The sequence below is a fragment of the Bactrocera neohumeralis genome, chromosome 6, assembly GCF_024586455.1.
Source record: "Bactrocera neohumeralis isolate Rockhampton chromosome 6, APGP_CSIRO_Bneo_wtdbg2-racon-allhic-juicebox.fasta_v2, whole genome shotgun sequence".
NCBI classification, from domain to species: Eukaryota; Metazoa; Arthropoda; class Insecta; order Diptera; family Tephritidae; genus Bactrocera; species Bactrocera neohumeralis.
This window is the reverse complement of record NC_065923.1, coordinates 54963925-54980332: the sequence shown is the minus strand read 5'-3', so window position 1 is coordinate 54980332 and position 16408 is coordinate 54963925. Positions and strand designations below refer to the sequence as shown.

The following is a 16408-nucleotide window of genomic DNA, read 5'->3' as shown; positions in this document are numbered from 1 at the left end:
TGACCTCGTCCCCTAACATGTTTAACATATAATATATATATATCTCCACGATTGAAGTCATATGACTCAGCACAGAACAAATCTTTTCAATTCCTCTTGGGACTATGTGAAAATGGGGAAGTCGAATGATATCCCCGGCCACTCCCGATATAACGGTTTTGTTAAAAACTGCTTGAAGTGTGATAATGCGTCATTAACATTAAATTTTACATCCAACCAGGTAGAAAGTATTTTTGTGAATAATTTTTTTACAAAATTTATTATAAAAGATAAAGAGTTGTACACTCACAATGTAATAATCTGAATAACAATGAAAAATATTAATTTTTACATCCTTGGCCCCGGGTGCCCGAAGTTGTAGCTACGCCACTGAGCCCCCCATAACTAATATTGCATATTGGTGATGCTATGTGAGGTATCTCAATGAAACTAATGTATCTTTTCATTATGTTAATAGTATAGTATTTTGTTTTGCCAAAAATAGGTATAGTCGCATTTATACTACCCCTTTCACTGATATACCTATTATAAAATTTTCAAACTTATATATATTAACTGAACGTTTATAATTGGATTACTATAGTTTAAATCCGAAATTATATGAATTTAGTCTACAAATTACCCCAACTCCCTGATACTGCATATGTACTTAGTATACAGTATACTTCAGCAATGTGTAAATTAATTCAATTATACCATCACTTCCTCTGTCCCCAATATGCAAGTAGCCTAGATTAAAGTGGGAATATGAATTAAATTAGTATATATCGATTTACACTGGTCCTTGATATAACTTCATCGTCAGAAATTGAATAAGGTTCTTCGCTGCTTTGTCACTGAGTTAATCTATGTTGAAAGTTGTAAAATATAATCGCGCGTAAATATTTGCGATTTATTCGGCTCACCTTTCCCATGATATTCTACCGATTGACCTTCTGCTTCCAGGTCGTAAGCATAGACCCAAGACTCATCGCTAGTAATAATATGTTTCATGACATCCTGGTAGTCAGAAAGCATTGTTTCACAGACGTTACTGCGACACGGTTTTTCGAAAAAATTGAGCGGTTTGGAAATAATCGTGCGTTCACTTTTTTGGGCCCAAATGATCATTCAAGATGGTTTTCACTGATCCGATATTCCAACGATGCCAGTAAGATCTCTCACTGGTAATTGTCAATTCTCAAGCACTAATTTCTCTATTTTATTGACGTCCTCATCATCAGTTGATGTTGATGGTCGTCCCGGACGTCGTCAACGCGTTCTCGACGCTATTTGAATAATTTTTACCAATCCAAAATACTTGCTCGCGATAAACAATTGCCCTTTCGAGCGCTTTCTACCAGACGAATACACCGTAGAATATTATTGGCTTTACTACGGTTTCGTAGAGCCAGAATACTACCTTTGGTGAAAGACACTACCTTTTCCTTATAGCTCCTCTACATTAATATAAGGCAAACGATGTCTTCTTAGCTGGCTCCACAATATTTGGCATCCATGAAAATTTTCTATCAAGGATATGACCTACATATGTAGGTATTTACCCTTGTCAACAGATTGAAGACGAAAAAAGGAGAAGCACGTTTGAGATCTTTTGCCTCCTAGTAAATAAAACCAATTTTCTTTTACTTGGATTGACGGCTAAGCCGCTGCTGTTCGTACAGTAAGATACCAGGTATCCTTCCTGGCGTATGCTTGTTCTTGTAGACTGAATTTAGGAATTTTCCATTTAGCATAAGAACAACATTGTCAGCGTAGGCTATTACCCGGCAGCCTCGTTCCTGAAGTTCGTTAAGGGGGTATCCTACTCTAGAAGCATGAATTTCAGGTAATTTTTAAAGTGTCGTAAAAAATGACAATTAATATATATAGACAGGTGTAAAACAAAATGGCGCATCTTGGTGACATTGATCCTGACTCTCCTGGTGGTCTGAAAAAAAAATCAAAAGAAATTCTTAATCAGTAAGGATGATGTTATAGTCCCTACCTCAGGGACCACGAAAACAAATTTTTTTGAAAAATGGCGACTGCCTGAAAATAAAAATCATTTTTTACGCTTTTTTTTTGAAATTCCTGAATTTTTTTAAAATATTAAAAACAAAAATTATGACACGATGCTTATAGGAACTATAAAGGATTATATAAAGAAGGTTCACACAAAATTTCAAGTAAATCGGTTATATAGAACTTGAGATAATGCCGGTACCGTGTGGAAAAAAGTAGTTTCGAGAAAAACGCGTTTAAAAAATTCGATACGGCCGAACCGGGCTAGGTACTGCGTCACTAAAGTAACTGTAGCTCTTAAAATAATTTTAATTTTTAAAAATCCTTTGGAGGATATGTTCTTAAGGGTCTAAACTTTAAATATATAAAAAAAATCGCATTTTTCAAAATTCTAGAGTAGAATACCCCCTTAAGCAGGATGCTAACCACTAAACTCCAAAGCAGTGGGAAACGTGCGGGGTTCCCCTAGTAACCCTTCGGGTTTTAATAGGACAGAGGCAGCCTTGGTATTAATCCATCAGCAATTTTTGCATGGTGTCACTCCTTCATACTCAGGTGACAGAATACCTCGGTCACCAGGCCAGGTTTCAAACCAATAGTCCATAACAAGGTCCGTGTCAAGGAAAGGTAAAAAAAATCGGGAGGAATGTAAGGGCCGTTGAGGCAACAAGTCATGCATAATAATAGATGAACCAACATTCAACATAAGTTATCTCATGTGGGATATATAGTGAATCCATAAAGTTTTCCTACACTTACGACATATTTATTTGTTTCCAAACGAACATATTTTTTGTTTTTTTTGATGTTTATTTCAAAAGATATTATAAACATATTATATATTTAACAATAAACAGCATAGAATATCAAAATATTTTTGTTTTACACAAATAAAAAAAATGTATACGAAAGCTTAAAAAAAAACCCGCACTAATGATTATTTATATAAATCAGAACCGTTTTTTCTTCTTCTTTACTGGCGTAGATACCGCTTACGTGATTATAGCCGAGTTAACAACAGCGCGCTAGTCGTTTCTTCTTTCCGAAACATGGCGCGAATTGGAAATGCCAGGCGAAGCCACCTGGTCTTTCCAACGGAGTGGAGGTCTTCCTCTTTCTCTACTTCCCCCGCGGATATTGCGTCGAATACTTTCAGACCTGGGCCCTATTCAAGGCTGGTTGATAGTGTTTTTTACGTGGCGGGTCTCAAACCCAGCGTACAACCCTGTGGAGGGGATGTTTCGCCTTCGAACGGAGGTTTTCTGGCTACCCAGAGGATACTTGGTCAACGACCGGAAGTCGGGAGCTGCTTGAGCCATATGTAAAAAAATCGTTTCTGGCCACTCCCAAGTGAATGGCAATCAGAGAACTTTCCTCACATGCGTGAATTTCTACACATGACTCCATCCTTCAAAACAGTTTTATATTTATTTATTATTTTTTGGCCTTCATTTTGTTGGAATTATTGCCCCCAGACGTCGACCCATGCCTCCCACTCAATTTATAGTATTATTTCCGCATATTTTGACTCACTAGGTCCTTAAGGCAGTTTTTAGGCACTTTTTTGATGAAATACAATGTTTTCGTTTTTCCAATAAGTTCTAGAAATGCTGAATAGAATTAATGTCCGGTGATTGCGGGTCATATGGAGTTATTTTCATTTCTATAATAAAAGAAGCAGTTTTATTATTTTTTCATTTGTAGTTTTTCGTACATATTTATGGTAAATTGAAGTGTTTCACCATAAAAACGATTGCTTAAATATTCATTAATCGCATTGGCTTAAGAAAATCGGAGAATGTCCGGGATGCCAACTTCATTGTTGCCGTTTAAATATTGCATTGTTCGGTGCAATGTTTGAGAATATTTTTGCACTCATCTAAAATTATAATTGAATATAGCCGCAATACAATTTTCTGTTGTGATATTAAAAATATTCCACATGGTGGCATGTTAATGTATCAGTTTTTATACTCTCGCAACAATGTTGCTAAGGAGAGTATTATAGTTTTGTTCACATAACGGTTGTTTGTAAGTCCTAAAACTAAAAGAGTCAGATATAGGGTTATATATACCAAAGTGATCAGGGTGACGAGTAGAGTCGAAATGGATGTCTGTCTGTCCGTCCGTCCGTCTGTCCGTCCGTCCGTGCAAGCTGTAACTTGAGTAAAAATTGAGATATCATGATGAAACTTGGTACACGTATTCCTTGGCTCCATAAGAAGGTTAAGTTCGAAGATGGGCAAAATCGGCGCACTGCCACGCCCACAAAATGGCGGAAACCGAAAACTTATAAAGTGTCATAACTAAGCAATAAATAAAGATATTAAAGTGAAATTTGGCACAAAGGATCGCATTAGGGAGGGGCATATTTGGACGCAGTTTTTTTGGAAAAGTGGGCGTGGCCCCGCCCCCTACTAAGTTTTTTGTACATATCTCAGAAACTACTATAGCTATGTCAACCAAACTCTACAGAGTCGTTTTCTTTAGGCATTTCTATATACAGTTCAAAAATGGAAAAAATCGGATAATAACCACGCCCACCTCCCATACAAAGGTTATGTTGAAAATCACTAAAAGTCCGTTAACCGACTAACAAAAAACGTCAGAAACACTAAATTTTACGGAAAAAATGGCAGAAGAAAGCTGCACCCAGGCTTTTTTTTAAAATTGAAAATGGACGTGGCCTCGCCCACTTATGGACCATAAACCATATCTCAGGAACTACTTAACCGATTTCAATGAAATTCGGTATATTATATTTTCTTAACACCCTGATGACACGTACGAAATATGGGTGAAATCGGTTCACAACCACGCCTTCTTCCAATATAACGCTATTTTGAATTCCATCTGATGCCTTCTCTGTATAATATATGTATACATTAGGAACCAATGATGATAGCGGAATAAAACTTTACAAAAATACGGTATTTGAAAAATATATAAATGACGTATAATGAAATCTCGATTATCACTTTATCATGCGAGAGTATAAAATGTTCGGTGACACCCGACCTTAGCCCTTCCTTACTTGTTAATATTTAGTTTGTTTTACTTTTGACTTTATGACTTCCTGCAATCTGTTGAATGTACCAATTTTCTGAAACCACAACAGTAGGGTAATCTTTTTTCAAAAAAAAAAAATTTTTTTGCATTTTCTGTTCCCTTATACCCTTAGAATTAATGTAGTAACCCAATTTACCATTGGAAGGATTCGAAAAAGGCCCAAAAATGATAATACCGCTTGACTTTCGGAGCGCTCGGAGTGCACATCTCAAACTTTAAACGCGTTTTTCTCAAAACACACTTTTTTAAACTGGCGGACATGATTCCGGTCGAACTACTCAACCAATTTGCTTAATTTTTTTAAAATGCTCACAAAACGTCTGGCTATCGTCCCTATATTTTTTATAATTTATTGACAAGTTATGACAAAATTTATGTAAAAAATCATGGGGAAAAATTAAAAAAAAACCTTAATTACTTTTTTATTTATCAACATTTTTTCTTGCTTATTAAGGTCTTTGAACCAATTCACTTATTTCTTTGATTGTTTTATTTTTTTAAAGCATTCATAATAACTTTTCTTTCTTCAGCCGCAGTTTTTTTTCATTTTTATCCCTTTTTTGTAAATTATTGTATTATATAAACGAATGACGTTTTATGACACTTTTGTACACTTTAGGTTACGTTTTAGTAAGATTGCCTAATCTTTTCTAGCAATAAATACTATAGCCTAAGTTACTCAGGGAGAATGTAGCTTTTCAATGGTGAAGGAATTTTTGAAATCGCCGAAGTAGTTTTTGAGTTAATTCGTTACAACCATATTATACATACGTAGGTTGCTATATATATTTCTGGCCTAATAATGTAAACAGGCATATTTATCAACGAAAATGGTTTTTTTTTATTTTTATTTTTTTTTTTTTATTGTCGATTGCTGTTTTGTTTCGGGCTCATACGCATAGATCCATGATTCGTCACCTGTGACGATCTTATAAACGTCTTTTGAAGCACCGCGATCGTATTTTTTCAGCATTTCTTTACACCAATCCACACGAGCCTTTTTTTGAGCGATTGTCAAATTGTGCGGGATCCAACGAGAACAAACCTTTTTTACGGCCAGGTGTTCATGCAATATCGAATGTATGCTGGTGGGAGAAATGCATAGGCATGCCTCTATCTGAAGGTATGTTACATGACTGTCTTGCATTATCAGTTCACGTACGGCATCGATGTTTTCTGGCACAACGGCTGTTTTTGGACGACCTTCACGGAATTCGTCTTTGAGCGAGCGTCGGCCACGATTGAATTCGTTGTACCAGTTTTACACAAGTGCTATATAGCCATACAAAGATTTTAGTTCATCGATGCACTCTTGTCGTAATAATCCACGTCGAAAGTTGTGAAAAATGATCGCACGAAAATGTTCACGAGTTAATTCCAGTTTTGGGCCGAGATGAATTTTTTAATTCCCTGTAAATAAAACAATTCACGATTAAATGACAAAACGTTCTGAGTGATGTTATGCTAAAAAATGTCAAACTTTCCAATGGAAATTCAGATTGCACCTGGCAACACTTAGTGTTGCCCTAGGCCAGAATATATATAGCAGCCCTCGTACACACACAAGTGCAAATAGTTCCTCCCTTTCTTTATAATAGTATCTGTCAATTTAGCAATTATATTCGAAAATAATTGCGCTATATTGTTGCATTTGGCACAGCTGTCATTAAAGCTTTATAAATAATTATTTTTTATATAAGTTTAACTGAAAATAAATTTAACAAGTAGGGAAGAGCTAAGTTCGAGTGTAACCGAGGATATCATGCTCTTGCAACTTCAAAGTTCAAAGCTGAAGAAATTATTTCAATTAAATCGTGAAATTCTTATATTAGGAACATATGTAGGGAATAGGGGTAGATGCTCTCTGAGCTTTATTAAGGTATCTCAAATATCATCAACGTTTAAAGTTTTAAAGTTCTGTTATTAGTTGTCTGGCGGCTAGGGCAAAACTTCAATTTCGCTCGTATCCATATTATGAACAAAGGTACATTGTTATTAGAACGCTCTTTCAATTTCATTAAGATAACTCACATATTGACCGATATTTGCGCCATAAAGTCAGTTCGAAAATTTTTCTATTAGGTATATGGGGACTAAAAGAATTATTGATCCGATTTTTTGCACACGAGCATATCGTTATCAGAAAACATTTCTCTCTGAGAGTCTATAATATATCTCACAGATTCATCTATATCCTCGATAAAAAAAATTGCAATTGGATCTGGGGTCCATATATTCGGTATCTGGAGGCTTGAACAGTTTGGTACGTTGTCGTACGTGAAGGCTTTTGAACTGAAAGGGTAAGTTTGTAGGTATTATAGAGATTCTGGGTATCAATACCTCTCTCCTGTGGCCCTCCAGTAAGAATGGTGGCCTCACGATGTGCCGTCTGAGCTTTGTACTATGTAATCTAATGACGTTATACAGTCTGGGCGCGTCCAGGCTACGAATCAGTATGGTAGGCACACCAACTTTGAGCTTCAACTTGTGGGAGGGTAACCCCGACAGCTCGAGGGAATTTAAGAACTCTACAGAGTCATCACTTTCTATTGAGATTTAGGTCCTCACCTCACCTGGAACTTGCTCTAATATTATTTTATTAATTTTTTCTACCAATTCGTTTTTGAGCGCCATGATAGCTTTTAACTAGATTTTCTTGTAAACTTGGAAATTAATTTTGTTGTTTAATATTTAATTACGGATATAACAGCCAAGAAAGAAATATTAATTATTTGACTGGGGCATGTACGTACTTAAACAAATAACAAATCAAATTACACAACAATTGCGAACTAATAAATACTGCTTGCTTATTATCAAAATATTTCTTAACTTAGTAGTTCTATTAAAATATAATAAACTACCTACATTTCTATGGAAAAATCTGTTTCTTATTTTTCTACTCTTGCGGCATTTTGCTAGAGAGTATAATAGTTTTGTTCACCTAAAAATAAACGAGGTATATAAATGATGAAGATGATGGATGAGTTGAAATCCGAGTGACTGTCTGCCTGTCTGTAAAACCGAAGACGACTTCGTAATCGGGTGATCGTGGCAAGTTGCAATTGTATGAAATGATCGGTTTCACCCGTACTAAGCCCTTCCTTACTTGTTAAGTTTGTATTAGTTTACTACATACATAAGTAAAAATGATAAATAAAAAAAGTTTTTTTTTTTAAATCCTGGGAAATACCTTCAGATGTAACCAAAATTTCGATCAAAAGTAAACTATAGATACCGTGGTCCAAATATTCGGTACCCAGGAGCTTGAACATAAGGTGGCATACACTAAACGCATTATTCGTGCAAAGTTTAATCCAATTATATTAATTGCTTCTTAATGTGGAAAGTGTAAGAATAAAGTAGAATTTAAAATTGTGTTATATGAGAAGTAGGCGTTTTTGTAGACTGGTTTCGTCCATTTTCGTACTGTGATATAGGAATATCAGAAGAATGGTGGGATTTTACCAAAAAGTAGGCGGTGCCACGCCCATCGTCTAATTTTCACACCGGCTCACATAAAGCCCTCATACCATCTCGGTGGTAAAATTTAATGTTTCTGGCGTATTTAGTTATTGATTTATCGCGCTTTTAGTAGTTTTTAACAGTAGCGTTATATAGGGAGTGAGCGGGGTTATCATGCGATTTCATCCGTTTTCGCACTATCGGTAGGAGTTTTTATAGTATTAGTGTTGGGCGAATTTGGTTATTGTAGCTTTAGTGGTGTAGGAGATATGTACATTAAACTTATTAGAGGGCCACGGCCATTTTTTCAAAATTTTTTGCCCACAGGTGCCCTTGCTACTGCAATTCTCTACCAAATTACAGTTTTATATCTTAATTTAGTGCTTAGTTATGGCACGTTCTATATTTCTGGTTAATGGCGATTTATGGGCGTGGGAGTAGTTCAATTAATTTTTTTGTACTAAGGAACACGTATTCCATGTTTCATCAATATATCTCAAATTTTACTCAAGTTACAGGTTACACGGACGGACGGACAGACAGACAGTCAACCGGTTTACATCTTTTCTCTTCATCCTGATCATTTATACATACATATATGTATATATAACCCTAAATCTTCTCGATTAGTTTTAGATGATACGTACAACCGTTAGGTGAACAAAACTATAATATTCTGTGGCAACAGGTTGCAAGACTATACAAATGTAGTTAAAGTGTTCAACTTCATTGTTCGTCGAAATCGTGAATGGACTACAAAGAAAATTGGTATCTAATTAAGTTATATTACACTAGTCGGCATATGTATTTTGCGAAAGAAAAATTTTTATACTCTTGCAACATGTTGCTACAGAGTATAATAGTTTTGTTTACTTAACGATTGTTTATATTTATCAACTAAAGCTAATCGGATTAAATATAGGGTTATAAACCCGAACTTAGCCCTTCCTTACTTGTTCAGTATAAAGTTTTGCCAACACTTGAAGGTATTTCATTGGCTATAATTTTGGTTAAGGGGTTAGGTAAGTTTCAGAAGTACAAAAAAAAAGGTATTTTTACGATTTTTTTTAATGTAAACGATCACATATTTCCAAAATATAATATGGCATATGACATAAAAATGTTGAAAATTCAGCCGTCGAGACCTCATCTCCCTGGGTGTCTCACAACAAAAGTGCACTCGCCGTGGACAGCATAACTTATTATTGGTTCATCTAAAATTAAAAAACCAAAAATTTTATTTCTTAGTCACATTTTCGCCATTTATTGGCTTAAAATATAAGTTGTAATACAAAAAAAATTCTTCACTCAATAACTAGATAACGTTATTTTAAAGATGTGTACACAATTCGAATTGAATCGGTCCATAACTTTTCACGAAATCGTGTCCACCGACTTCAAAAATGGAGTTTTGAGAAAAAGGCATTAAACCTGCGGTGCACTACACCGACGTGGCGTAATGGATGGAATTTCCGAAGTATCTGTCTCTTAGAATTTTACTCGGATCGATTTAAAGTTTTGGGAGAATATTTGTGTATTGCGCTATTTAATAAGACAGAAAAATCGATTTTTTGACATTTTCAAAGCCACATAACCCCTTAATTGCAGGAGTATAATATGTTCGGTTACAGTCGAACCTACATAGTTCTTCCATACTAGTTAACCTTATGGTTTTTTGCTTGTTCAACAAAAATATTGTACTTGGTTTGTACAATGAAGTATTTAAAAATTCAATCTACCAAACCCAAGGATAAGTTGCTATCAATTAAATTATTGAAGAAATTTATATTTAAGTTGCGTCGCAAGGAGCTCTGTGAATTATAGGTATATTTTTTATTGCCAGCTTATACATATTTATGTAACAAAATGCCATTTAACTCTATTTTTAGCTTAAGCTCTGTTTGAATTTGGTTTTATGAATGCACAATACATTAAATTTACTTTATGAAAACCAAAATTTATTAAGAGAATATAAAAACACGAAGGGTGTTTTTGTGAAATTGACAAAATACTAATTCAAGTAACCTTTAAAGCTTAAGTCTAATTCTAAATTTACTTGCATACAAATGTTTATTGCGACTATACTATATGTACATACATCCATCCTCTATTAGAAGGTATGCACATGTGAATGTCTTTTACTTTCTTTGTTATTTACATAAATGATAATTAACATAAGTCAAGGTTTTTTTTATTTTATTCCATTTCCAGAAACAGTTGTCTAGAATTTTGGTACGACAAAAGCATCTAATCGAAGCTTTCAACACGACTCGGCCCTCATTGAGCGCAGCGGATATTGCCAAGTATCAGAAGACGTAAGTTTCACGTGCAGACATTCATTCTTAACTTCACATAATGTCTTTTTATACTCTCGCAACATATCGCTACAGAATATTGTAGTTTTGTTCACCTAACGCTTGCTTATAAGACCTAAAAATAATTGAGATAGATATAGAGTTATATTCATATATGTATATAAATGATCAGGTTGACCAAACGAGTTGAAATCAACAGTCAATAGTATAGTGTAATCTCTTGCCTGATACGGATGAAATCAAGGTAAATACTTCTCTTAGTCCCTCTATGCCACATATCCGCATTTTCTAACATCCCCTTGACTTTATATCTTATATATGGTCAATCTGTAAGATATATTAAGTAAAAGTATAATTTTGCCGAAGATATTATATAGTTCCTATATACTATATGATTATTTTCATTAATCCATAATATAGTTGAGACTTTCCATCCATTGGTTGATATTTTCCTCATACTTATAACCACTAAGTCCAGGGAAGGTGGCTATGACGTCATTACGGCAATACAAGTACGTAAATTATAAGTGTTTCGAAAGTATTTTAACAAAACTGTGTTACACTGGTCCACGAAAATGTGTGAAATTGGTCTACAAATTATCTCGACTCACATATACTACATTTAAGTATTTTCTTTATGCTAACAAACCTTATGCCGAATATGTGGGTGTTTGAGTTAAAATTGCTGGAAAATTTGTTCTTAAATATACCAGACCATACCTTTTTCTGTTCCCAATATACCCTCTATAATGATTTCCGACTTGTAAATGTTGATAAAAACGTGTAATATTTTACTCTAAAGAAATTAATTTCAAAAGTTTTCTAAAAATTATGTGGTTTAGCGCTGAATATGAAAGGAGGTGGTGCAGACCTTGTTCTAATTTACTAATATACATAAACCTCATATTCCTAATATAATGAATTTCGATCGTTTGTTTAGCACTTCGATTGAGTGTACTTAAATCATATACATATATTTTATTTGAGAATGATTTTAATATAATTTTCGCTGACGGGAAGTAAAATGTAGTTATAAAACTCTTTTTTGGCGACAGCCGAAGGTATTTCCTCAGCTTTTACCTTTTGTGTGCCAGAAATTTTTTGGATAGACATACTACATAGGCAAAAACTTTTTACAAATGGTTACTAAATATCCAGAACAAAGAATTGAGTTTAACTTCCATGAACGATAACGAAAGATCTTACGACATGAAGCTGTTCAAAAGCCGTATATAATTTCGCGACCTGAACAAGTGAGACCAAAAGATTTCTCCAAGGAGTTGAAAAATACGGAATTTAAAGAAATTTGAATTTGTTAAATACTTTCGATTTTTTTTTTAATATTTCAAACCGTCAGAAGAGTAGTTTTGATAAAATTCCTTGAAAACACTTATAATTTACGTACTTGTATTATCATAGGGACCTAATGGCTCCAAGGTAGGCAGGCAAGGTAGGTTTATGAGAATATTGAAGCAAAATATCAACTCTGGTAAACTACATACAGTCCCGTCCACTGACTTTTAGATTATAAAAGAGTCTACGACGAATAATATACAAGGTGCATTCCACAGTAAATAGGACTTTTTGAATCTAGCGCCCCCTGGTGGCGCCATCAATATGTCGACTGTGGCGTTAGAATCTGCTATCTTTATCGATTATCCAGTGAGAATTTAAATTGATAAAACTTTTACCGAAACGTTTCAATTGATGAAACAAGTTTATGGCGATGATTGCCTATCCCGTAGCAGAGTGCACGAGTGGTTTCAACGTTTTCAAAGTGGTTTGAGGACATAAATAACGATCAACATGTGGGCCAATCAAAATTCGTGATCACCGGAAATTCCATCGAAACTGTGCGTGAATTCATCAAAAATCTGCCGAAATCATCATTGAAATTCATGGAAATGGAATTGCACATCTCCAAAACATCGATTTATCGCATTTTGACCGAACATTTGGTCTTACGAAAGGTGTGTGCACGGTTTGTTCCGCACAAATTGACTGACGACCAAAAATTGCTCAGAGTCCAACATTCGAAGGACGATTATTTGACCAAAAATCACATTTTAACCATTAACCACTCCCCGTATTCACCTGATATGGCACCGTGCGACTTTTTCCTTTTCGGAAAAATGCATTTGCCCATGAAAGGAAAGCGTTATGCAGACGTTGAGGGCAATCAGAAGGCTTGTACCGGCATACTGGCGGCCATACCGGCCTACGAGCTAAAACACTCCTTCGATATGCTTTTGGACCGTGCAAAAAGCTGTACTGAATCAGAAGGAGACTATTTTGAATAAAATAAATTGATTTTGCCGTAAAAAACATTTGTTCTGATTGTTTTTAAAGTCCTGTTACTTTGGAACGCACCTTGTATATACATACATACATAAGTTAATAAGATACAACAAATTTGCAACACCTGAAAGTATTTCCCCGCCTCTGATCTTTTCAAATTGCGAGAGTATGAAATGTTCGGTTGCACACAAGTTTAGCACCTCCTTATGTCTTATTGAAGATATCTGTTGTGATCATTGCTATTTTTTATTATTTTTACAGTTACGCTCGATTTACTAACAAGGAGCGCGGAGGAGCACGCGATTTTGTGGCTAAGCGGGCCACGTTGGCATAGTTGAAGCTGTCTTTAGTACGACCAACAACAATGGTTGCTACCATTTTATATAAATTGGATTTTATTTTTATATTCAGTAGGTATATTTACAACAAATTAAATAGTGGTGTGGTGCGTTACCATATACGATTGTATACATACTGTGTAATGCTTCTTTTCGTTGATCCGTTTTGTTCGACAAATAAATGAAAAAAATTAATAATATTAAATTTTAATTTTTGTTTTAAAGTGTGTTTACTCATTATTTGGAAAATGAGTCCTGAAGGCAATACTAAATTCAAGAGCGTCGAGGACTATTATAAAATAAATAAATGCATTCTCTAATATTGGTTTTGTCTTGAAAAACTACTCCTATCCTCCGAGTGTGTCGGTAAAAGCAAAAGCTGAATTGCGTGAGTTCGACCCATGTCTTCTTTATGGTTCCCCGAATTTCTTTTTTCAACACTTCAAGAAAATTCTCGTTTGATACGACTGCCCACTGCGTTCACCGTCTTCGACGCTCTTTTCACCACTTCTTAACTTAGCATACCAATCCTTGATGGTTGATTTTTCTGAGGCAGTGTCCGGAAACTCGCCATGAAGCCAAGTTTTTGCTTCAACTGTATTTTTCCCTTTCAAAAAGCAATATTTTATCAACACGCGGTACTCCATTTTTTCACAACAACAAAAGTTGCTTCATTCAAAATGATATATACTCGTAGTAATTCACAAACTAATGTTCCTACAGCTGTCAAATTTATGGTATACTTGTATATCTATCTTGTTTTCTAATTTTTTATTTCAACAGTGGAAACTTCCATACGTGTTATTAAAAAAATAAGTTCTTAAAAACGCTTTTCGAATGAACCATACTAGAATATTTTATTGAAAACGCCAAATCGATTTTGGAAAGAGCTATCTATGTTAAACTCAATGCAATGCAATTGCAGTTATAAGTCAGAAAATAAAAGTAGTAGACAGAAATAAGAATGGAGAAAGAAATTGCAGCGTTGTACTTTATTTTACCAGTTTTTGCTAATAAAGAAAGGTAAGTGTTGTTTAATACCAGTGAACATAACAATATTATTAATTTCTCTCTAATATCAACTGGCAATTCCGAAATTCCGAAGATCCACTTTTACTGGAAGAATATATGTATATGAGATGTTTTAGATTTCCAAAATCATTGGGATTTCTAGAGAAGAGCTATACTTTTCCAGATTCGTATGTGCAACGAACAAAAATCTGAGTGAGAGTGGATAATTAAAGGCAGTTAGAGAATGACAGTACATTTTTCGCCGAAATTAACTTTGTAAAGTGGCATCTCGGTGCTAAGTTTAGTGATTTATTACTAACAGTTTCACAAATGCCAAAATTGTAAATTTTAATATTGAATTTATGAAGCTAGCTGGTCGCGGTGTTAAAAATATAACTACATGGAAGCCAGTACAAACTAAAGTTTTAATACGAGGCCATCAACGTAATCTAAATTTGCAAACACTAAGAAAATAAAACAAGAAACATTTTAACTTCGGTTGCACCTTCACAAATACAAAAGGTTCCTTACAAGGACTTGATTCCGATCCTTCAATTAAGATATCTTAATGAAACTTGGTATACGTGTTGCATGGCAAAAAAGTATGATGATGTGTGTAATCGGACCACTGTCAACAAAGTTCCATAACTAAGTACTAAAATAAGATATAAAATAAATTTGGCACAAAGGATTGCAGTAGAAAGAAGCATCTGTAGGCAAAAAAACTAAAAAAGAAAAGTGGGCAGCGCCAAGCCTTCTAATAGCTTTAATGTACATATGTTCTATCTCGTAGACCCCCAAAATTACAAAGTCAAATTCGCTTAGTTCTTATATGAACTATTACCGACAGATGATATGATAGGGCTTGATTCGCTTTTCTTAACACCGCCCACTTTTAGGTAAAATCATATATCTCAGGACCTGTTCGACTGATTTCAACCAAATTCGTGACATTCTTCTAACATTTTTATCTCAGAAATAGAAACTAAGAAATCGGACTAAAGCCACGCTCACTTCCCATATAATACAATTTTTAATTCCATCTGATTCTTTCCTTTCCAGTATACAAATAAAGAAGCAATTAATATAGCGGAATAAAACTTTGCGCAAATAATGCCTTTAGCATATGCCATCTTATGAACATAAATTGGCCAAATCTAAAAATGAAACTGTTCAAGCCCCTGCCGGATATTTGGATTCCAGTATTTGGTTGATTTTTGACTGAAAGTATCGGTCAATGTATGCCATATACAATATAAGATAACAAATAAAATTGCGAGTTTCCAGATTGGCAAATCCCGAAATATAAAAGGCAACCTACGTACTTTTTCTTGCTTGACTTAAAAATTAAGGGGGTATTCTGGTCTAGAAATTTAAAAAATCGAAATTTTTTTTTATATTTTCAAAGTTCAACTATTCAAGAATATGTGTACAAGAGGATTTTTCAAAATTCAAATTATTTTCGGAGCTATAGGCATTTTGCTGACCCGGCATCCAAACTGGTTCGGCCGGAACTAATCGAACAAAAGACTTTACGCGAAACTTTAAACGCGTTTTCTCAAAACTGACTTTTTCGGAACGATACCCACGATTTCACAGGTTCTACTGGACCGATTTACTTGAAATTTTTATAGAGTCTTCTTTATAGGCTTGTCTATGGTTGGAACTAGCCCCATCCCCAAATTTTTATGTTTATTATTTTTAAAAAATTCGAAATAGTCAGAAAAAGTGATCCAAAAAAACTTTTTTTTCAGGCAGTCGCCATTTTCCCACTTTTCCGTAGTTCCGGCCATTGCGACATTATTCCAGATTAATTATCTTTTTTTTTCGTCTCGGATAACTTCTTCTTCTTCTTAATTGGCGTAGACACCGCTTACGCGATTATAGCCGAGTTAACAACAGCGCGCC

At 34.7% G+C, this 16408-nt stretch overlaps 1 protein-coding gene across 3 annotated transcripts in view; it reads left to right on the top strand.

Annotated features, from left to right (window-relative positions):
* LOC126762279 (peroxisome biogenesis factor 1) overlaps window positions 1-13694 on the top strand; it is a 36348-nt gene extending 22654 nt beyond the window's left edge. For 2 of the 3 annotated variants that reach the window (XM_050478933.1, XM_050478935.1), the window contains 2 exons: window positions 10723-10853; window positions 13413-13694. In XM_050478933.1, coding sequence (XP_050334890.1) covers window positions 10723-10853; window positions 13413-13485 — 204 coding nt within the window. In that variant the 3' untranslated portion in view covers window positions 13486-13694. The remainder of the gene's footprint in view (window positions 1-10722; window positions 10854-13412) is intronic. The other variant, XM_050478934.1, reaches the window with a different exon arrangement.
* Window positions 13695-16408: the final 2714 nt, after the last annotated feature.